Source organism: Gnatocerus cornutus, chromosome 6, assembly GCF_029298725.1.
Source record: "Gnatocerus cornutus isolate USDA-ARS CGAHR chromosome 6, icGnaCorn1.1, whole genome shotgun sequence".
Classification (NCBI taxonomy): Eukaryota; Metazoa; Arthropoda; class Insecta; order Coleoptera; family Tenebrionidae; genus Gnatocerus; species Gnatocerus cornutus.
This window is the reverse complement of record NC_142238.1, coordinates 12,179,127-12,202,234: the sequence shown is the minus strand read 5'-3', so window position 1 is coordinate 12,202,234 and position 23,108 is coordinate 12,179,127. Positions and strand designations below refer to the sequence as shown.

The window sequence follows — 23,108 nt, the reverse complement described above, 5'->3', positions numbered from 1 at the left end:
TCCACACTTCAAGTTCTTATCCTAGAATTTAAAACGCCAAGACCTCAATTTTTGGCGATAAGTGTACAAATAGATGACGACTTGACCTCCTTTTCCCAAAACCCGTAAAAAGCCCAAGAAAACCCAAAAAATCGTCCAGTGCACCCATGCGGAACCACGTCAGGATTTCTTTTCCTTGCGTCAGGACTTCAAGCTATCTCTCTTTACCACGCCGACTCACAGAACGTTTCGTCCGAAATAGAGCCATCATCGTTTCGTAGCCGAAGCAGTGTTGCAGGTTTGTGTTTGTGTGGAACATAAATGCGGTGTCAGCTGTCATCCAACTTATACAAACCAAATGGGCGTATTTAGTGTAAAATGAAAACACACATCGTCGTAATGTTGAACAGGTAAAAACGTCCTTTCCACCCTTCAATTATCAAAGATCATAAATGCGCTGCATTTCACTACAGAAACTAATCGATTCTAGCCTTCCATTTTCAATTTTGTTGTCGTTTACTGTGGTGTTATAAATTATTTAATTTGTGAGTCACAGTGTTGTTAAATGCGTTTGATTCGCAAATAATCGACGGGGTTCCCTAGATATATTTTTGGGTCAGTGTGTCATATTGCTGATTGTGGAAAAAGTCATGGCAAAGATTTATCGTTTATGCGGTCGTAGGTTTTAAATTTGCCTCATGACTTATTATCTGTGGTAATTTACAGGTTTTTTGAGTGCCTTTATATCGCTAATGATGGCATAATGGTGGTTGCGCCGGACCAATTTAGCATGTTATTATTGTAACTTGCCACTGTACCGAAATATTTATATTTTTTTGTTTATAAACATGAGTAAAGAACACTTTGTATTTGTTTTTTTTTCTCAATTGTGCTTTGAAATACGAAACCACACTGAAAAATTTAATATGTTTGCAGCGGAAACATCGTCGGAAATTTCGTCTTTTTTCATTTCCTATCTTCACGTCTATATCTAAAATATTTGATTTGTTAAAAACTTCAGTCTTTGAGTCGTCGCGTTTGTTATATTGAAAAAAAAAACAAAGCTCGCGACTATTTACGGATATTTCAAAGTTCCAAGGTTATCAATTGATGATTACATTTTTTTTTGTTCGTATTTGTCGATTGTTGATTTCATTTTATTGTTTTTAGTTCCTCATTCTTCGCATAATATACTGTGCATGTTTTTAGAAATAGAGATTATATTTTTCACTCGTTTTAGCTTCGTTTTTCGAAAGCAGGAACTACAATTAAAAATAGACCATTCAAATTGTGACTAATCGTATTCACACTGAAGTTTTATTTTTATTCAGTTTTATTTCCACGTGTCTTCTGTCTTATCAAAAAGGGCAAATAGAAATGTAAAATGTGTGGAAAAATATTTGAAGAGTGATACTAATTTTTTCTCTGGCTACCAGTATAAAATGATTATCTAAACCTTTTCCCTTCAGTTCTAAAAATCTACCGCTTAGTGTCAGAATTAAATACTCCTTGAAAAGCCATTCACACAATTAGATATTTCCTACGTTGTTAAACAATTAATGTTCAATAATCGGTCGAACAGGAAATCCTCATCTCCGCCACAGGTCTGCGGTTTTTTTATCACTTATCAAATATTACAGGTTCTATAAACAACCTGTGAATCATTGACACGAATTTTGTCAATTTAGCTCCCTTTATCAATAAAGTTTCACACTGAATCTCCCATTATCTTCTACTAATTCGAAGTTAATCTATCGACTCGAAGAAGATGCTTTCTCAGAATTTCTTTAATGACGGACGTTGACGAGGGAGTTGGTGTCGCTTTCAGTGAACTGGATTATGTAAAGGTAGAGTTACAAACAAGATAAAATTATTTATTTAACGAGCTAGCATTGTTTATTACATTTTAGTGTGGAAGAGGGTTTCATTTTATATTTATAGGTGTATAAAAACTGTCATAATTCACTCGTTGTTTGTGTTTTAAAATAGCCTGTCACTAAACAAAATGATGAATCAACCAATATTGATTTTCGAAGATACTGATAAAATGATCTTTTTAAAAATGAATATAATCAATCATCGGTGTATTAAAAATGAGAATGAAATGAATATTTAATGGGAATTTATAGTTCGTTGATGAGAAACCGTGTGCTTGAAACGATTTACATTAAATAACGCAATTAACACTAATTAAGATTTTGTAGAAAAATAATTTCTTATTTCCCGTTAAATGGTGCAGATTGGAGTGAATCATAATAGCAAGCATAAATAAGCATGTTTTGCCACTTTCGTAACCAAATGATGCTTCGACGTGACGTTTTTTCAAGCGTTTTACGCAAACAACCTCATACCTAATTATTACCTCATTAATAACGATGAGCAGTGCTTCAGTTATTAACTCATTTATTTATGAAAGGTTTATTTGAGATTGAATGTAGGCGAAATTGGGGATGAAAGAAACCCCAGACGAAACGCTATTATGAATAATTAATTTTTTTACATCCATTATTGCGTAGGTGAGCCATTAGTTCTTACAAAATTGCCTGTACGAATTATAAATCAGCCTCAACTGAAATTGGGACGCGACACATTCCAAATCAGAACAAATTTCTTATTCTCTGTTCTAAGAATGCATTGTCAAGTTTATGGTTTAGGTGTATCCTAAAAAATAGGCGTGGGAGAGGATATAAGACAATAAGGTGTTCCTTTCCTCTTATTATGCAGATTCCCGTGAAAATACGACACTTTTACTTTCTTTGTTATGATCATCAAGATAAATTTTTCAAGTCACTGACACAGGCTTGACTTCTCATTATTTTCTTGTTGTTTTTTCTTAGAATTTGATTAGCGCAAACGTTTATTTTAGTATTAAAATTCCAGGTGTTATTTTTGTTGCCAGAAAAATTGTTCTGCACGCACCCTAATTATAGCAGAATTACTAATCACAGAATCTGATAAGACTAGTCGCTCAAGGTCTGAAGTAGTTTGCGCACGATTTGTAAAAATGTGAAATTCCTTGTCCCATTCAGAATTCAAATCCGAACAAACAGTTTTCAGAAATCGCAATAAACTTCTTTCGGTATTTCAATACTGCATCTCATATCTGGGATTAAATTTAGTTTAAATTGAGATTTCCACAATCTTATCGCAGTTCCTCGTTGAAAATGGCAATTCCGTTTTCGATCGATAATAACGTTAAACTCTTTATTTCAGGTGCTTCTAGGCACTAATAATGAATATCATGAGAAAATTAAGGGGTGGAGGGACCAATGCTCCCTCCGCCTCTTCATCAGACATATCAGACGCCGCCCCTGGATCTCCTCACACTCAACTAGGTCTCATGCATTTGAAAAAACTATTTTCGGAGTATACACATCCGTCGCATCCATTATCCGATCAAGAAAGGGATGACAAACTGTATAATATGCTCCCCCTTTTTTGCAAGGTGAAATCTAATAAAGACATGTCAGACGCGATTCTATCAACGTTAATTTTTTAAAAGGTTTTTGGAGCCAGTCCAACTTGCGATATGAACGAGAAATTCTGGGACATTCTAGCCTTCTGCCATCAAGTATCTTTGTTGATGGTGTCTGAAATCAGAAAGAGGGCGTCGAATCAAAGCACCGAAGCTGCGAGTTGTGCCATAGCGAAGTTTCTTGAAATTGAAAACTGCGAAGAATCTAGTAATGGATGGATGCTTTTGTCTACTTTGAATCTGCTAGCAGCAGGGGACGCGCCTTTGGTGCAGGTTTTGTCTCATTACAAACTAATAAACTCCAATTATAACAAATTCACTTCAGGTCATGTCTGAAGTCTCGGTACCATCAACTTTAGTCAAATGCTTATATTTGTTTTTTGATTTACCCGAAATGTCGGAGCACGAAGCGAACAGTAAAGATTCCTCGAGCGATTTTACCCCGAGAGAGAGGCGGATTTTACTACAAAAGATTTTCGTTCAATTGTTGGTGCGCTTGTGTAGTCATCGAATTCCAGCCGAAGAATTGGCACGAAAAGACGATTTAACGCTTCTCTTTTCGGCTATTACATCGTGGTGTCCTCCTCATAATGTTATGTGGAGGAAAAGCGCCGCTGAAGTGTTAATGACTCTATCGCGACATGGTCTGACTCCGCCAGTTGTTGGTTATATCCATTGTAACTCTTATTATTCTTAATAACAATTATCTAACATTTTCGTTTCAGCTAAAGGCTGCGTAGCTTTATGTATAGAAAATATGAAAAGAGTACCTGAATTAGCTCCTCTAGAATTAGTAGAAATGTTCGTAACTGTGTTTTGTTTTTTAAAAGATTCGAGCGAAGTGTCATCTACTCTTTTAGATGATTTTAGACAAGCCCAAGGATATTTCTTTTTGTCGGATTTTCTTTTAAAGTAATCTTCATGCAGTTTAGTGAGTATTTTTTTAACACGAGTGTTACAGATTAGAGAACGAAAAATCAAGCGAAGCGCAAGAATCAATCAGAAACTTAGTTTTAATGGTAACATCCCTGTGCATGTGTGGCTATATCGAACTGAAACCCTCACAAGCATCTACCGGTTCTTTGTTTCAAATGCACGGATTTACACTTCCTCAGCCTTCTGGCAGAGGTACCAGTGTGCGAAATATCCAAGCATTTCATGTAAGTCTTCCGGTTTAATAAATCTTGATCTGACATGGCGTTTGTAGGTGTTACAAAGCACATTCCTCAAGTCTAATTCCACGCTTTTGTGTTGTACCATCTTAGATGCGATATCAAGCATATACCATTCAGACAATGCCAATTATTTTATACTCGAGAACCAAAATACTCTAAGTCAGTTTACTGAAAAGATCCACCATAAGTCTGAGGAAATCCAAGGAAAATTGTTCGAACTCATCGAATTTTTGGTGTTTCAGCTGAATTTTGTACCTTGCAAAGAGCTGATTTCCATGTCAATTTTTCTAAAAACTCATAGTCTTAATCACGTAGAGTGTAGTATATTATGTGTACAAACCCTGTTGAATATATTGAAACACAATGTTATATTTAAAGATGTTTATCGCGAAGTTGGTATGTTAGAAGTTTTCGTTACATGTTTAAACCGATATGCAAACTTTCTGGAAGAAAAGAAAAACAAACAGGATAATGGAAGGGACTACGTTATTCCAGTGGGTCAGGAGAAACTGGGAGGGTTGATAGTCGAAGCCATCACTCTTTTATTGGGTGGCAATGCCGCCAATGCTAACGTTTTACGAGAATGTGGCGGAGCAAAGTGTGTTCAAGAACTAGTCCAATATTCAGAGTGCCGCTATGCTGCTTTGGGAATTATTAAAGAATTAGTCCTAACAACAGGTGGCGACGACGACATGGCCCAATTACTCACCACTTTACATTCCGCACCAAGAACAGCTCTGCAATTAAAGATTGATATTCTCGAAGCTTTGAGATTGTGTCTCAAAGAGTCGCACAGAACTCGGACGGTGTTTAGGAAAGTAAGTACACTTTGACAAAGTAATGCAATTTTTCTTATTACTTTCTCCAGGTCAATGGATTTGTGTACGTGACAAGCGTCTTGGTAGCTCTAGAAGGCAAATTACGCAAGAAAGAGACAAATCACGAGATTCTACTCCTTCTTCAGTTAGTTTTTCAAACGATATCAACTGCCATGAGATTCGAACCTGCCAACGCAAAGTTCTTTTATCATGAGATTTGTAAAACCACTATTTGTGATACTCTTAGATTGTTAGGATGTTTTACGTCGGAAAAAGTGGAAGCTCTCTCTGAGTGTGACGCGGAACAGACTTCTAATGACTTGCAGGACGTTTTTCACAAACTGTTTGTCGGATCAATCATTAATCCAGAGTGAGTTGTTCCTTTTATCATCGTTTTTTCTAAAACGCTCGGTTTCAGACTGACTGATGCAGTGTGCCCTTCATTATCTTATGCAACTCTAGTGTATAGACTTCTGTACGACTTAGCTTTAGACCTTTTTGATAAACCTAACATGAACACCGGCGTTTTGATGAAGTCGCCGTGTCTTTCAAGACAAAGTTCAGAACAACAAGTTAACGCAACTGGGAAAAGATCTAATGTTAATTCTTTGAATCTGAGCCCACCGATTCCAGATCCTATTATAGTTCATCCGGGAGTCGTGGTGGCGATGCTGCAACTACTCTCATGCATCAAGGTAAAGTCCTCTGGAACACCAATCAAACAATCAGTTCTTTTGTGTTTAGGATGAAAAACAAGAGATAGCGTTGGCTCTCCAGCTCTACATCTCGGAAGTTATTAAATCTCTCGTCCGGAGCGAAAGAAACCAGCAAGTCATGTGCGACAAAGAATTCGTTGGTTCATTACTCTCCATCGGTTCCGTACCTATTCAAAATGAAAACCACCCCCTTCACGGTCCTCTCCAATACATGTTGGAACGCCTTGCTGCTCAAGCTTTAGAACCGACGGATCTTAGAAATTTTCTCCGATTGGGAAATCCCCTTTGTTGTTTACCTCTAGAATCCAAAGAAGTGGGTGGAGGACCTGTTCCTTTGACTAGAATAAAAACGCTTGTGTCCATGACAACCCCCAAAGACTTTAGAGCGCAATCATCTTACACGTTGCCACCGTTTGTTGAGTTCGACATGTCCGCTGAAGGTTTTGGATGTTTGTACTTGCCGAGTATCGCCCCACAGTCGCCTACAGCCCCCAGTGTAGTTTCCACTCTTGATAGTAGTGTTCTTGGAGGGATCGGATCGGGAGACCGATTATTTCCACCGCAAACAGGGTTGAGTTACTCAACGTGGATTTGCGTGGACAAGTTTTCAGATCCACGGACTGATCCACATTGCGTGAGGCTTTTGACATTGGTGAGGAACTTCAACGGGGGAAGAGAAGACCATTTGGTTTGCTTGTCGATTGTTTTGTCGGCGAGGGACAAGGCGATTATTGTTTCGACCCAAGAAACTCATATCCCGAATCGTAAGTATGGAGAAATGTGAGGAGAATCTCTAATATTTTGTGCACAGATGTTGGAGATTGGGAACCGGAAGGTTCTGGCGAGCACGGCGCCCGCGTCTGGTGCCCCGATATCCTTCAAGAAGGTCAATGGCACCACGTCGTGGTAGTTCTCAACCGCGCTGTCCTCAAGAACTCCTCATTCGCTCTCTACTTAGACGGACAACAATTACACGCGCAGAAAATGCATTACATCTCCCAAAACCCCGGAGGAGGTTCCGCTAATTTAACTGTAGCTTCTTCAGTTTACGGTTTTATTGGGACACCTCCAGCTTGGAGGAGATATTCCCGTTTGTGCTGGAAGCAGGGACCATGTCACTTATTCGAAGAAGTTTTAACCCCAGTTGTGGTCTCGCAAATGTTCCATTTAGGACCACACTATATGGGATCGTTTCTAGCACCGAGTCTAAACACTGCAGAGACAATGCAGTTAGTTTCAGAAGAAAAAGTAGTTTTCGGTTTAAACGCCAAAGCGGTTTCTCAACTTACTCTGAATAAAATCCGGAAAGTTTACAGTCGCACAGACAATAAATCCATTGCTAAACAACTAGGAATGTCTAGTCATGAAAGCGCAACTCCGATTCGCATTCTTCACAACTCTGCAGGGCACTTAGCGGGGTCAGCGAGGAGTCTGGGAGGAGTTGTTATAGGATATTTGGGGGTGCGGGTGTTCTGTCCACGACCCGTTGCAACTACTGTAAGTAACTCTCAGTTTTTCATCGTTATCTTACTCTTCCTTGCAGATTGATACAGTGGGAGGATGTTCAGTATTATTAGGACTAATAGCTATGGCGGAAGACGTAGAAAGCTTGTACGCTGGAGTCAAAGCCTTAGTCTGCGTAGTACGAAGTAACAAAGTTGCTCAAGCTGAAATGGACCGGAAACGAGGTTACCAAACCCTCGCCATGCTCTTACGACGTAAAAGACTACTTCTCAACTCCCACATTCTTCATCTCGCGTTTAGTTTGGTAGGCACCGTTGATAGCGGTCGGGAATCGTCCGCCATCCCCAACAGAACCGCCTTCCAGGACCTCTTATGCGACTTGGAGGTGTGGCACGAAGCACCAGGAGAGCTCCTACGCTCACATTTAGAACACTTATATGAACTCGCGGCTGAGTCTAACGAAAAACGCAACAATACTTGGATCATGCGAGATCTACAATTGGTTGAAAAACTATTACACATAACACCAGAAGTTAAACATGTGGCAACTCGTCAAGTTTTATTCTCTCTTTTGTCTATACTTCTTGGTGGCCAACCACGACAATCAGATTTGCTTTTGTTTGGGCAGTTTATAGCAGCGACTCTCCCTTCGTCGTCTACAGTTAACGAGAAAAGTATAATTTTAAAAGACGGCGAAGTGGACAGAGAAGGAGAAGGCGAGATTATTTTACTACGTAATCGTTGTTTAGGTTTAGTCCATTCGATGCTTTTTGCTCATCGAAACATAGTCGGAGAAGAACTCGCAAGAACTTTGGGCTTCGACTGGATACTGCTTTTCATGCAGCCGCATTTACATTCCACTACTGTCGTCTGGGCTTTGAGGATTCTCGTTGTGATGTGCTCAAATCCCGCCCTGATGAGCAAGTAAGTAATTTGATTGAAAATCGAGCGCGTTGTAATTTCTATTAAAGGTTCCGCGAAGGAAGCAGCAATGGAGGTTGGCTGCGATACACGGAACAAGTTACCCACAATAAAATGGCAGTGGTCTTGGGGTATCAGATGAGTAGCTCTCATGGAAGCGACAATAAATCCGAAGCTCTCCACATTCCCGGATTCCAGTATTTGGGCTGGCTGTTACCAGCGCATTTAGAAGTACCAGAAGTATATTTCCTTCTGACCGCATTGATAATGGGAGTTCCGGTAAAGCAGTTACCGAACGAAACCAAATTTGATTTAGACACCATATGGACCTTTTTATGGGGTAGTTCTATCAACAACCAACCCGCTACCAGTGTAGCACCAAGAATTTGTTTATGCCCGGAAGCTGTCGTCGTTTTGTTGACCATGGCGCGTGCAATTTTACATCCCGGTGAAACTACTTTACCTGAATGGTTACAAAATCACACCATTTCTATAATACAGGTAAGAAATTTCTTATTTAAACGAAACTAACTCAGTTTCTAGGTGTTATTTCAACTGTACCACAACATGCCCGACTTCATGCCCATCTTCATGTCATCTGAAGTTCTTGGCGCGTTAGCAACAGTTCTGTTTCCTCCACCTCTTCTAGCGTCGCTAGACAGCAACGACAGCAGTGGCGCGTCAACTCCAGCAGGCGAAGAATCAGAGTCTGTTATGGTTGTACCTAGAACTCCCGTAGAAGGTGATCCTCTAACTGTGCATCCAGCGAGACAGTTCATAATCGATTTCATCCGTGTTATTGTTGTTGATTCTTTGAGTTTGTCCAACACTGGTAAAACCTCGCCTGTTATTGATTTGGTTCTTGATGCGTACCCTGAGAACTCAACGTCATCGCAACAAATCTGTTACCAAACTGAGATTCTGGTGACCCTCATGGACCATCTTCTAGCAGCAGACATGTTAGTGGGGGACCAAGCTGCAATTCCTGTCGTCCCATTGGCGAATGCCCACATCCAACATGTTACCCCAAATGTGTTCTATCTCACTGCAAGAATCGTAGATAAACTGTGGCAAGGATCTTTGACCAAAGATCCTCATGAAGTTTTTGATTTTATTGTGAAACTAATCGGTCAAGCTAAACGCAGAACTGGGAATCTCTCCTTGGAGTGTTTGTACCACTGTCTCAACAGGAGCATCTTGTTCTTATTATCTAGATCCACAGAGACTATCGCCGACCAAATGTCGGTCTTGGAAGCCTTACATAAACTTACAACCAACAGATTAATCGTATTTGGAGCCGGAAACCACGAATTAGATTTTATAGGGTGCCTTACGTACTGCCTTCTCCAGTTGACAGCCGACATGAAGATAATGCTAGAAGCAAACATGAGAACCACATGGCATGTGAATCCAAGCAGCGATTTAGAATCACGAGATGAGCAATTGAACGCTCATCAAGGACGAAACCTGATGGCTGGAGCCGCGTTAAGAGTTTGGGAGGAGTTGTATGTGTGTAAAAAACCAGCTATTGAAGAAGTGTTTAAAGTTACTTTGGTTGTTCCCAACCATAATGCCAAAGCTCCGGATCTAACAGTGGTCAGAGAACAAGTTTTTGACGCAGCTTCAAAACTATGGTTGAATTATGTAGATGCCGAACGAAAGGCCACGTACAGAGTCCCATGGGAATTCCACAATCAGATTCAGTCAAAAATCCATAAAGTCACGGGAGGGTTGACAAGACTGGCGAGTAGAACGAAAGTGCGGAAAGACGACACAATGAGAGTGAAAATAAGAATGAACAAGAAGCAAGCTTTGGTGTGGATGGTAAATCACGTCAATTTACTGAGGGCGTTTGTGGAAATGCGCCGCCAGCAGCACCAAAACACCACTCAACACACCCAACGCTACGTGCACCAGGAATGGCTACAAACAGAAAACGAACTTACCAGAGAACGGGGTCTGTGGGGCCCTCCCGAACCTTGTTACCTAGACAAGTGGATGCTAGACATGACAGAAGGCCCCCACAGGATGCGGAAAAAGACAATGCGGAACGAAATATTCTACTTACACTATCCATACCGTCCGGATCACGAAAAGGGGATGTTGAAATATAAAGTTGCAGCGAGCCACCACAGTAAAATTTATTACCAGGCGGTACAACTGCGCCATCACAACGGAGTTACCGGTCTAACGGAACCAGAAAGAGCTGATAGTATCATTGAGGAACCTTCTCCGCTACCGTTGACTCCACTCCCGCCTCTTGCTAGGTTGAAATCTGATCCTGACGATCAACAGGAGGAAAATGATGTTGAGGAAGAACCATCGGCGCCGCCGGATAACCAGACTTTGATGCGGCTCTTGGAGGAGAATGAAAAGGTTGGTTTCGTGGTGTGAGACGGTGTTCCTATTATTTATTTATTTTTAGATATCGCACATGTTCCGTTGTGCGAGGATTCAAGGGTTGGATACAACAGAGGGGTTGTTACTTTTCGGACAAGAACACTGTTACGTAGTTGATGGGTTTACCCTGTTAAAAAACCGCGAAATTCGAGACATCGAAAGTGTTCCTACTAATGTGAATGAGTACGAGCCGATTCTACCAAATCCTGGTTCTCCTCGTCGTTCCAGAGCTATGAGACAATGCTCTAAATTTTCTTATGAGGATATAAGGTAAAAAGAGTCATTCTTGGAAGATTTTACATGAATATTTTCAGGGAGGTTCACAAGAGACGGTATCTCCTCCAACCCATGGCCCTGGAAGTGTTTTCAGGCGACGGTCGCAACTACTTATTGGCTTTTCCTCGAAAAGCTCGTAATAAAGTCTATCAGAGGTTTATGGCCATGGCTACTGGCATTGCAGACAGTGCTCAACAATCCGTTGCTGGCCAAAGAAGAACAGCTAATGTAGAGCAAGCGACGAGTTTACTAAGCAATCTCATTGGAGAAACAAGCGTGACCCAACGATGGGTGGTAAGTTTCGTTTCTTCTCTTTGTCTTTTTTTTCAAATGAATTTTTCAGAGAGGCGAAATCTCGAACTTCCAGTATCTCATGCATTTAAACACGTTAGCTGGGCGATCTTACAACGATCTAATGCAGTTTCCAGTCTTTCCTTGGATTCTCGCTGATTATGACTCAGAGGAGCTCGATTTGACTGATCCTACCACATTCCGAGATTTTACCAAACCCATGGGGGCGCAGAGTCCCGAGCGTTTGGAGCAGTTCCGGAAACGATTTAAGGAATGGGACGACCCCCACGGGGAAACTCCCCCGTACCACTACGGTACTCACTACTCCAGTGCTATGATTGTCTGTTCTTACTTGGTGAGAAGTGAGCCTTTCACACAACATTTTCTCCGACTTCAAGGAGGGCACTTTGATCTCGCGGATCGCATGTTTCATTCAGTCAAAGAAGCGTGGTTGTCTGCATCTAAACATAATATGGCGGACGTGAAAGAGCTGATTCCGGAATTCTTTTACCTCCCGGAGTTTCTGGAGAATTTGAATCAGTTTGATTTAGGGGCGAAACAAAGTGGGGTTGCTTTAGGGGATGTAGTTCTTCCACCGTGGGCTAAACAGGATCCGCGAGAGTTTATAAGAGTTCACAGGATGGCGTTGGAGTGTGACTACGTCTCGCAGAATCTTCACCATTGGATTGATCTGATTTTTGGGTACAAACAACAAGGGCAAACTGCTGTTGATGCCGTCAATGTCTTCCACCATTTGTTCTATGAAGGGAACGTGGACATTTATAAGTACGTTTGTTGTTACTTCTTCTTGTATTTATTAATGTTGTTTTTACAGTATTGATGATCCTCTGAAGAAGAATGCAACGATTGGGTTTATTAACAATTTTGGGCAGATTCCGAAGCAGTTGTTCAAGAAACCTCACCCGTGCAAGAAGATGGGTGGTCATAACAACAGGACTTCGGTTATCGATACCGGAGCTCTAGTTCAAGCTTTTACTTTGCCCCAGCCGGAGAAACTATTTTTCCATCATTTGGATAACCTACGGCCTTCACTCCAACCAATAAAAGGTGATATTATCTTCATCTTAAGCACAAAATAACGTTTTTTTCTTCAGAAGTGAAAAGTCCAGTGGGGCAGATCCTCCACGTGGATAAAACTGTCCTCGCCGTCGAACAAAACAAAGTTCTCATCCCCACGATGTACAACAAATACGTCGCGTGGGGCTTCGCAGACCACTCACTAAGAATCGGCAACTACGATAGCGACAAAGCGGTTTTCGTCTCTGAAAGTGTCGTTCAAAACAACGGAGAAATCCTCGCCTGCGTCTGTCCTTCAGCTAAACTTATAGTGACGGCAGGAACAAGCTCCGTTGTCACAATCTGGGAATATGAAGCCCGGAAGAAGTCTCTCAACATTAAACACAATTTATATGCACACACTGATGCCGTGACATGTCTTGCAGCGAGTCCCGCGTACAACGTCATCGTTTCTGGATCTAGAGATTGTACAGCGATCATCTGGGATTTATCCCGAGGGATTTTCGTGAGACAACTAAGAGGACATGCAGGTCCCATCGCTGCTGTCGCTGTGAACGATCTCACTGGTGATATAGCCACATGTGCCGCGACTTGGCTCCACGTTTGGAGTATCAACGGCGATGAATTAGCAAGTGTGAACACTTGCGTCGGGAGAGCTGATCGCATGCAACAGATTTTATGTGTTGCATTTTCGCAGACACATGAATGGGATCCATTGAATGTTATCATGACGGGATCAACGGACGGCGTGACAAGAGTATGTGGAAAATTTGATTTGTACCATCTAATGTTGTGTTTTAGATGTGGTCCATCGACTATGTACAAGTTCCTGACGAAACTGTCACCCATAAAGAGGAGTCGAAACCACCAACAGTGGTAAAACCCGTTCCGATTCACCACCGCTTAGTCAAGCAAATTAATGTTTCAAATGAGAGTTCTGGAAGTCTGATGAAATCAGGCTCTGAAAGTAGTCTCTCTGAAGACAATAATCCAAGAAGATCGTCCATTGATCGACCGCGAACGGGTGAAGGAAGCTGCAAGGAGTGGAGGAGCGAACAACAGAACGAAAAGGAGACTTGCAGTGACACTGAGGAAACGTCACCGCCAGTTCCGGTGCGAAGACGACGATCCAGAGTGCATGGAGGTTTTAGAAAAAGCGAGGGTAAGCTTAAATTTCCGAATATTCTTAAAATTGAATTGAAAATTGTAGGCGGAAACAGTGCTGATAGTGCCAGTCTTGAGGTCGACGACGGATCCAACATGAGAACAAGCAAATCAGACACCAGCCTTACCGACTCTTTCGTCATGGTTCCTGAAGGCCGGAAACGCACCATAAACCCGATGAATGTTCTTCGGCCCGGTAACTACCCCCTTAGTACCACTCTAATTTAACTCCCTTCTATTAAAGGTTTCAAGTGGCAGCGACAGTTGGTATTCAGAAGCAAACTGACCATGCACACGGCATACGATCGCAAAGACAACGCAGAACCAGCCTCCATTACTGCTCTGGCCGTTTCAAAGTAACGACTTTTACTTTTTAGAAGTAATGTGTTATGATGATTTTTGCAGGGATCATAGAACGGTGTACGTTGGCGATACACGAGGCAGAGTGTTTTCATGGACCGTTTGTGACGTCCCCGGCCGAGCTGCTGACCACTGGCTAAAAGACGAAGGAGCAGATTTCTGTGCGTCGTGCAATATCCGATTCACAATTTATGAGCGAAAACACCACTGCAGAAATTGCGGACAAGTGTTCTGCTCGAAATGCAGCAGATTTGAGAGCGAGATTTCTAGATTGCGCATTCTGAAACCGGTTAGAGTGTGTCAGTCATGTTATGCCACTTTGAAGTCAGAGAAGTAAGTTTCAAATTAATTTAAAGATATATTAGCCCATATTAGATAAATCATTTATGAAGTGTATAGATTTATGTGAGTTTAGTATCCGATACGTCGATTTTTATATTGTTTTTGATTTTATTAATTGTTTTAAATTGTGGTTTATATATTATTGTTTTTAATTTATCACCTTGTTTTAAAGTTGTGTATTTTATACTTTTTACAGTATTTATAGCGTGTTTTGTTACGATTTGTGATATTATTTTGTCGATACTGTAACTTTTATGTATATAAATGTCTCGTTTGCTTAGCTGAAAGTATTAATTTAATGCAAAGCAATATGTATTTAGAACAATAATATCTGTTGCCTGGTATACAGTAAATGTTGATTTTATGGAATTTGTGTACAATAATGTATAACATAGTATTAGCGCAATTCCAAGCGGAAAAGAAAACTTCATTATTATTGATATTATTTTTGTATTAAAAAGAGGACCGAATTTGTTAGACTGTAGGTATAAAAGGTGTGCACTGGCATCTGTAGACAATATACATGTGCACTATTGTGCATTCCAAAGTATATTTCCTTATATTTGATAAATGTATGTGATATTGTAGAGTCTATAGGTTTAGGAAGATTGTAAATATGCCATGTCTTGATTTAATATTACAAATAAACAAGCATTAAATACTACAAGGGCTTCATCATTAACCAATGACAGTTAATCCTTTTCCTAAAACTATTTATTTTCAAAATTTCTTTCCAAGTAAAAATCCATTTTCATTTATAAAGAGTACAAAACTTACTGAAAATTATAAATCATCAAGGTCAACCGCATCGATCTTGGGAGTAATTTCCGAATCGGCGGTGCTAGGTTTAGCTGGCTCTGCTTTGGCCCTTGGGATGTCCAACTTTGCCCAACTGCCTGGTTCTGCTTTTTTCAATTTTATTTCTACTTTGGTTCCAAACATGTACACTTGACTTTTATCTACATCAACAATCTAGAAAGAAAGTTATGTATACTTGTTTTTTCATACCCTAAATTTTACCCCTCTTAATTCAAGATCAAGTTCAAAAGTCGCATTGGACTGTTGTGGAAAAACTAAACATGCTTTCAGTCTAATGGGATTGAGCTCAACGACGCTATTTTGTACACAATATTGTTTGGCATAGATGGCTACAACTACATGGGAAGCAGTTTGGTGATAGTCCCACCTGCATTGGACTGCTTTAGTGTCTTCATCCTAGAAACTCATGTTAAAACCCCGACTTTTGGGTGAATTTAAGTACCTCTTTGAACCAAACATGCTGACCTTGACTGCACCCAACTTGGTTAAGAAAAGCATTAAAATCAGTGGTCCGTTTTTGGCAGCACGACCAGAATTTTAAACCTTCATGGAAAATAGGCACTCCTGGATGGTAAGTGCACGTGGTTGAATTAGTTTGGGGACCTTCATAAGAAACAGTGCAGCCCCCATTTTTACAAGGTGTTCCAATGGCGGTTTCTCCTGAATTCTTATCAACTACCACTTCTGGTTTACTAAAAACTTGTTGCTTCAAAGATGGAGCAATCTCTGGTTTCATGACGGTCTAAAAGACTCCTTTAGCACGTTTGTAACAACTTATAGTCTTACCAGAGGTGAATCAAAAGGTGGCCTTTCTTTAACCACAGGCACAATTGGTTTAACTTCAATAATTTCATCCACGTTGACTTCTTGTTTTGCAGGTTTCTCGGGCTCTGGGGGCTTAACATTTGAATGTTTTGATTTAGTGCACCCCTTAATATTTAGAAATTCCGTAAAATCTGTACATTTTTTATTGCAGCACGACCAGCCCTTGTAAGCATCGTGAAACACAGGATCTCCGGGATGATGGCAACAAGAATCTACAATTTATAAATGGAAAAGTGCCGGTGATTCAAAATTAAAGGTAACCTAACCTCACTTACCGTCACTGTTTTGGGCGAAATAAAATTTTTGACCACAACCTTTGTTGTAACATTGTAACATTACATCGCTGTTTTCCATGCTGAGATAATTGAGTTTGTTTTTGTAATTGTTGATTTTTGTAATTTGAGATTTTCGATGACTATTTCTGCAACAAGGTTGCTCAATCTACCAATAGTAGGTTGCCTTTTTAATCTTAACCAATGAAATCGAAGGCGCGAATACGTCACTAGAACTCACAATTTAAATTAAGGTTTGGGAATTTCAAAGTGTTGAACCATTTTACTTTAAATACGTAACTTTATTAATAAATAATGATGAGGAATGGCTCTACAGGTTCTATTTTACAGTTTCTTCACTTGCAAACACGATTTTCATGGTTGTTTGAATAAAAAGAAGTTAAAAAAAGTCTACCCAGCTGCCACAAAAATCTTCTCTATACATCACGATCTAAGATCTCAAATCTGATCCCATTTTTGTTAAGTTGCTCAACTAAAGACGTCTTGGCAAACGCATATCCTGGAGGATACACTCCACCGCTTGAAGGCATTTTATCCCTTTCGGTGACCAAAGTTAATCCTGCCAAGACTAACATTACAGCAGTACCGCCATATCCTGGATTTCGCCCACTAACTTTACTCGTCATGGTCTTGTTAGGGTGAGAGAGATGTTGGTGATTACCATCAAGAAGTGTTTCATTCCACCCCCGCCCATGCAGTGTCATACTGAAGAAAATTTTTTCTGTTTTGTCTTCACTGGGAGTTCCACGATTGATGAGCCCTCCACTGAAGATTTCAGGATACTAAAGTTAGTCAGCTTATTGTGAATCTTTCTATGCATATTGTCCACTTACTTTTCTTAACAAATCACGCCCTACCGAAAATTTAGCAAGAAGTGACACAATTATACCAAAGAACACGATTAGGAGCATTTGCAAAAATGATTTTGCGGCGAAGTAGGTTTGTATTTGAATCGGGCGCTTTGCGTGTCTTTCGTAGAAGTAGCGTTGACTTCTTTGAACAACGGGGCGATCTATACTGTCGAAGGGCATAATCCAGCCTTTTCCACAATTGGATTTAAAGGGAAGAACTCTATAAAAAGATAAATACATTGAGGACGTTACGTCTAAAAACCGTACTTTAGCTTCAGCTCCGGTTCGAACTTAGGGAGTTTATACGGGAATAGTTTCCTTCGGATCTCCTCCAGTTCTTGCCCACGTTCGAACACATGCAGCACAGATTCCCACGTGCTGTAATTAAAAAAAGTACCCGATTGATTACCCTCTTCCTCCCAAAACTCTAGGATCACTTCAACGGAGTTTAAGGTCCCCCCAAAATTCCGTTGTAAGAATACAACTCCCAAATCAACGGGAATACTCTCATAGGCACAAGCGCTTAAAATATACACTCCACGTTCTTGAGCTTGTTTGTGGTATTTCAATTGCATTTCTTCCATGTATGGAATTTCCGCGCTCACATCGAGATGATGAGTCCCTTCTTGCAAACACGCTTTGACCACTGGTTCTCCAAAGTAACCAAAAGGGCCACAACAATTTAATACGACACGGGCACGACGAGCCATTGCTCTCAGAGTGGTTTCGTGTTCTATGTCTGCGATGATAATAGGAATGTCAGTAAGAGGATGACCTAAAGTAGCTCGTAAGAAGATTTTATTGGGAATTTAATCGCTCACCAACCTAGTTTTTTCGCAGAAATTGTTAAAGCAGTTTTTAATTTGTCTTCAGAGCGACCAGCAATTCCCCAGGAGAATGCATGACCGTATGATTTCGACAATTTTGACAATGTGCAAATAACAAATTTGCCGGTGAAGCCGGTGGCCCCAAAGACAACAATGTCAAGTTTATCCATTTTTCCTAGCTCCAAATTTTTACAACTAAAACTAATAAAATTATTTGCTAAATTATCATTATTCTAAATGTTTTTGTACTCATAAGGCATACTTACTTGGAGCTAAACACAAAGAGAGATAGCTTCAACAAGAATAAATATATTAATAGTTGATTACTTATTCTATCAGTGTGATGTGGTTTAATCAACAAATTCTCAAGGTTACTAGTGTGTTACTATAGTGGGGGATCACATTTGATGCGATAATGTTCAGATGGTTTTACATAATGCGAATGCGCGAAATTATCCCATTTAAAAAAAAAAAAATAATTTTATAAAAACTTATTTATCATCAGTGAATTTACAATAGTTAAAATCTTATTTTAAACTCCTTTTAGAGAACTGACCGTCCACATGGTTAAAATACCTCGCTCTACTAAGCACATCCTCCTTAAACCCAGCATCTTTAACCGGAAAGATATTTCCAAAAGCTGTACCATAACTTTCACACAAATCGATATATTCACACCATTTCGGATCAGTCCGTAACACTAATGGTGATCCAATTACAATGAGTTTACTGATAGCACGAGTCAGAGCCACATTAAAACGCTGGAACGAGATAATCACAAGACGTTACCATTTTATTCTACTTACCTGATCATGTTTAACAAATCCAAGGTTGTACTTGCGATCATGAAGAAGCAACGAATGTTGGGCTCTCACAGTACTGATGATGATGATCCTTTTTTCACGTCCTTGGAATGATTCCGTGGTACCTACTTCCACGTCATCGTACCCTGCACGTTTTAGTGCTTCTTTGATCTTATAAACCTAGAAATGATCGTGTGAATTGGGTTTATGGGGTGAGAATTTGGTACCTGGCGAATGTATGGAGTCACCACACCGATTTGGTTCGCTCTGACTTTATACGCTTGAGCGACAGGAAGATCATGCAAGGCTTTCACGTACTTGACGACTACTCTAAGTTCGTACAAGTTGAAGAAGCTAAAAACGGAATTGAAAATTTTGCTTGGAAGTCATGGGGATTATTACCTTGGAGAGGAACCCTCTCTTTGTTCTTTAGAACTCACTGAGCAAAACTCTATTGATTTTCCTTTAACGTTTTTGCTCTTACCGTTGATTCTGGGAAAAATTACGATGTCCACGATAGGGTCTCGATGAGCTTCCATAGATTCTGCCTTCAACAGATTGTTATAAAATAACTTGTTAGGTAAGCACAAGATATCTGTATGAGAACGGAAATTCAGCCGAAGCATGGTAATAAAATTATTATTGTAAGTTCCTGTGTTCGGATTAAGCTTATAAACGTCACGGTCCATCAATCTTTGCATCAAAGAAGTACCTATAAAATCCGTTACTTTCTTTAGGTAAAACCCCAAGGGTACCCACCTAGACCAAGTTTCTCAGCAGCTTTTGTCGTCAAAGGTCCAAGCTGTTTCGGGTCTCCAGCTAAGACAACTTGTCCTCCAACTGGAACCAACGAAATAGCAATGTCAGCTTCCGGTTCGCTTGCTTGTGCTGCTTCATCAATAAAAACATAGTCAGGAGAATAAGAACCAGTAAAGCGGCCAATGAAAACCAACGTTGAAACTACAATTCGGTACGACAACAGTTTTTGTGCCAATATCCTAGTAAATTCGTCTTCGTCTATATTACTGAAGTCTTTCAGTTTGTCCGGAATGGAATTTCTGAAAGTCCATTAGTTAAGACAATAAAGAAACTATGTAGAGGCATACATATCTCTTGTTTCTGAATGAATCCGGATCAGTTCCTCCGGACTACACTTTCCTGTTTCGATCAGCTTCATTGCCAACATATCACAAGCTGCGTTGGCAGGAGCACAAATAAGTACCCTTTTCTTCGTACGCTTTTTGATCTGTAAAATCGCTTCTACGATGGTAACAGTCTTTCCAGTACCGGGTGGTCCAAAAACAATATACGGTGAATCTTGCACGCTGTTTAGAATTTTATTGACAGCTTGTTTCTGCTCGGCATTCTGACAAATCTTCTGATTAAAGAAACTAGAAGGACTATTTTACAAGAAGTTTGAGTGAAATTATTTCATACTGTGAGTCGTGTAAGGGATAAGCTGTGTTGGTTCTGACAGACTGTTTGAAAGGAAAAAGTTTCTTCACCATACCATTCTGGACCAAGATGTCCACTGCTCTGTGTTTTCTTTCATAAACGAGTCGTCCTAACATGAAAGAAACGTCCAATGGAGCCTCTGGGTCGTCTTGCAGATAATAAAAGAATCTAAAAATGAACTTAGATCGGTCGACTGTCGTTTATTTTCTCTTACTCATCGTCAACATGCGATATTTCTATTGTTTTGTCGTTAACTCTGCACACGTATCCTTTGTAAGCCGTGTGGTCACCACTCAGTCGTATCTTAATATAATCACCAAGTATAATCGACGGCCTTTTTTCAGCTAATCCAGGCACTCCTAGTATTAAGATGTCGTTGCGTTTAATGTCCATTGTAACCTAATCATCAAAGAGCTAAAAAGCATCTCAAACTGAGCAAAACCTACTTTTTCCATGTTATATTTTGTGAGCATCAATAACTGACCCATTTCCTCCAACCATAGAGCAATGTGCCAATAAACATTATAATTGTCTTGCTTTAACTCTTCAAGTTGGAGTCTACAAATGTTAAAAATAATCACCACGCACCTTTAAGTTAATTTTTCACCTCAATTCCTGCAGGATGTGTTCCTGACTGTCGGTCATACCATCGAAGCGTTCTAAGCCCCACCTCAGAACTTTCATGTATTTAGGAGGAATTGGGTATCGGTCCTCATATCGGCTAAAATACAGAAAATGTTGTTTTCTAAAGATAGCTGTTAGGTGGTTACTTTTCTTTAGTTGATGGTATTATCGTTGAAACATCCTTCCAAGATTGACTTGTGAATGGACTCTTGGCATGTTTATCTTTGACTTCTGTCGGATCATCAACCTTTGTTAACTGTAAGATGACTGTTTGTGGAAGTGACTTAAAAGTAGATTGTCAACTTACAAAAGATCGAACTATGGTAAAGTCTGTGTTGTCATTAGTTTGAAAATCACAAGATAAAGGAATCTTGTAGCTTGCACATGTTAGAACGTTGGTAGTAAAACTGATTTTGAAAGGATAATATTTACCTACATTTTCACATTAAATTAAAAAATTAGAAAAATTATTCTCACCTGGATGGAGTTTAAGGAACGTGTCTTTGCTTATCCCAACAGAGTGCTCTTGAGTCAAATTATAATAAGGAGATAAATGTAATAAATTAATATTCATGATAAAAATAGCATCCTTTCTGGTATTTTTAATTTTGCAATTGAAAGTGAAGGTAGAATTATGAAGTTGTAACTGCTCGCGAGTCACCTGAAATGAATAGGATTTCACATTTGTTCTTCAAAGTAAACATTTTTTTATTACCTTTGTCACATACTTTCCTTTCTTATGCTCAAAGTCAAAAGCAAAGTTGTTAGTTTTTTGCACTTCTACGTTCAATTCAATGCCATGCCTGTTGCTTATAAGAGCTTTTCTAAAAATAAGAACAATTTTCTTACGCCTTTCGCCTCCTGTCTCAAAAATTTAAATTGGTCACAAAATTCAAATTACGTATCTGTAGATATTATTGTATTATTTTTCCAATTTTAGAGATTAGCAAATAGACCGCCGACGCTCAAAGCAAAGATAAAATAAGTTAGATTTAATTATTTCTTATCCGCGATATCTTTCGGGGTGATTTTTAGAGGAAAATGAAATTAAATTTACCTGTTGTTATTATATGCCCATACTGTAAAATTGTATCGGTGATTCACGGAGCTGTCATGGTCAAGGTTATGTCGGGGTTCGTTACAAATTACACATAATAATTCCTTTTAAAACAAAGATATTAGTACTGGCAATAAAAACATTTATAACTTACCTGATCTCCCATGGCTAAATTAATCCTGTGACAAATTTTACCTTCAAAATTGAACTTTACAAAATTAGGGGAATCCCATCGTAACAATGGAACTCGAGCCTTGCTTGCTGATAGGCCAGACAATAATAAAACAATTCATTGCCTAGAACGGAGTTATACGATCACGATAAAGAAAAAAAAACAAACCGATAAAATTATACATCGAATTTAGGAAGTTGATAATGAAATTGATAAAAATTACACACACGCCAGATGATTCATAATGACATTAAGAATTGCATTTAACTATATTGTAAAGGTTGGAATGAGGAAAAAACCTATAATAACAATACTTTGCCACAGTACTAGTGTACTAGTGAAAATAAATAAAAACGAGATTTACACGCGATAAGCAACTGCACATGTGCATTTCTGAATCATGTCTTTCTTTGAAATGTTGGGTGCCTACATTCGCATTAGCACCAGCTTTGATACGACAAAGAAAATTCTTACTGCGTTCCGGACATTCAGCATTATTTATTTGTCGAGCTATTTCGTGCAAAAATGATGATGATGAATGTAATTTATTGTTCAACAGCCGGGATTCGATCCGTGGCTCCAGGTAAATTAATCAATTAAATATTGATTAATTATTTTATGTTTCCATGTTAATTTCATGGAAGAACGGTTGCTCGTGTAAAAGTATGTGATTTTTTACTTTTATTTTTTGGGTTTGGAAATCATAAATAAAATATTCAGTAGATATATCCCGAGTGCATGCCATTTCCTGGCAGAAGTACCTGGCAGATCGCTTTATAGCATGCATGACCTTGAGAGCATTCCAGGTGTTTTTCACGCGATTGTGACGGCAAACGGTAGGCCAAACCAAACTTTTCTAACACTACAGCTTCCGATCTTTCATTTGATACCAATTTTATTTTGATAGTAATTACCCAAGTGTTAATTATCATCCTCAAGAAGTACTTCGTTCAAGCTGCGACT

At 39.5% G+C, this 23,108-nt stretch overlaps 4 protein-coding genes across 7 annotated transcripts; 1 reads left to right on the top strand and 3 right to left on the bottom strand.

Moving 5' to 3' along the window:
• The first annotated feature begins 236 nt into the window (after positions 1 to 236).
• bchs (WD repeat and FYVE domain containing 3 bchs) lies at positions 237 to 14,788 on the top strand. 2 transcript variants are annotated; one of them, XM_088038588.1, is made up of 23 exons: positions 237 to 389; positions 3,193 to 3,424; positions 3,482 to 3,727; positions 3,780 to 4,131; positions 4,180 to 4,366; positions 4,416 to 4,614; positions 4,662 to 5,447; positions 5,498 to 5,817; positions 5,866 to 6,142; positions 6,192 to 6,927; positions 6,975 to 7,660; positions 7,707 to 8,551; positions 8,599 to 9,049; positions 9,092 to 10,924; positions 10,974 to 11,218; positions 11,263 to 11,518; positions 11,568 to 12,301; positions 12,351 to 12,583; positions 12,634 to 13,310; positions 13,355 to 13,715; positions 13,764 to 13,913; positions 13,962 to 14,073; positions 14,123 to 14,788. In XM_088038588.1, the coding sequence occupies exons 2-23, from the start codon at positions 3,212 to 3,214 to the stop codon at positions 14,412 to 14,414; spliced, it is 10,191 nt and encodes a 3,396-aa protein (XP_087894714.1). In that variant the 5' UTR covers positions 237 to 389; positions 3,193 to 3,211; the 3' UTR covers positions 14,415 to 14,788. The 2 variants fall into 2 exon arrangements, with proteins under 2 accessions (XP_087894714.1, XP_087894713.1); XM_088038587.1 differs by having other exon boundaries at positions 12,631 to 13,310.
• Positions 14,789 to 15,036: 248 nt separating this feature from the next.
• On the bottom strand, positions 15,037 to 16,551 carry mora (cysteine and histidine rich domain containing protein). 3 transcript variants are annotated; one of them, XM_088038597.1, is made up of 6 exons: positions 16,339 to 16,551; positions 16,025 to 16,275; positions 15,681 to 15,980; positions 15,440 to 15,634; positions 15,197 to 15,391; positions 15,037 to 15,129 (listed from the first exon to the last, which is right to left on the bottom strand). In XM_088038597.1, exons 1-5 carry the CDS (start codon positions 16,415 to 16,417, stop codon positions 15,203 to 15,205), a joined length of 1,014 nt encoding a protein of 337 aa, XP_087894723.1. In that variant the 5' UTR covers positions 16,418 to 16,551; the 3' UTR covers positions 15,037 to 15,129; positions 15,197 to 15,202. The 3 variants fall into 3 exon arrangements, with proteins under 3 accessions (XP_087894723.1, XP_087894722.1, XP_087894721.1); XM_088038596.1 differs by having other exon boundaries at positions 15,037 to 15,123; XM_088038595.1 differs by having other exon boundaries at positions 15,116 to 15,391.
• Positions 16,552 to 16,616: 65 nt separating this feature from the next.
• On the bottom strand, positions 16,617 to 18,431 carry LOC148173004 (saccharopine dehydrogenase-like oxidoreductase). Its single transcript, XM_088038594.1, has 5 exons — positions 18,301 to 18,431; positions 18,033 to 18,235; positions 17,475 to 17,982; positions 17,190 to 17,427; positions 16,617 to 17,138 (listed from the first exon to the last, which is right to left on the bottom strand). Exons 2-5 carry the CDS (start codon positions 18,202 to 18,204, stop codon positions 16,773 to 16,775), a joined length of 1,284 nt encoding a protein of 427 aa, XP_087894720.1. The 5' UTR covers positions 18,205 to 18,235; positions 18,301 to 18,431; the 3' UTR covers positions 16,617 to 16,772.
• Positions 18,432 to 18,513: 82 nt separating this feature from the next.
• On the bottom strand, positions 18,514 to 22,486 carry LOC148173003 (putative RNA helicase mov-10-B.1). The gene is made up of 16 exons (XM_088038593.1): positions 22,128 to 22,486; positions 21,974 to 22,077; positions 21,632 to 21,740; positions 21,394 to 21,577; positions 21,224 to 21,348; positions 21,063 to 21,172; positions 20,900 to 21,013; positions 20,739 to 20,850; positions 20,507 to 20,691; positions 20,275 to 20,460; positions 19,944 to 20,228; positions 19,597 to 19,895; positions 19,240 to 19,549; positions 19,065 to 19,191; positions 18,841 to 19,017; positions 18,514 to 18,795 (listed from the first exon to the last, which is right to left on the bottom strand). Exons 1-16 carry the CDS (start codon positions 22,137 to 22,139, stop codon positions 18,562 to 18,564), a joined length of 2,673 nt encoding a protein of 890 aa, XP_087894719.1. The 5' UTR covers positions 22,140 to 22,486; the 3' UTR covers positions 18,514 to 18,561.
• Positions 22,487 to 23,108: the final 622 nt, after the last annotated feature.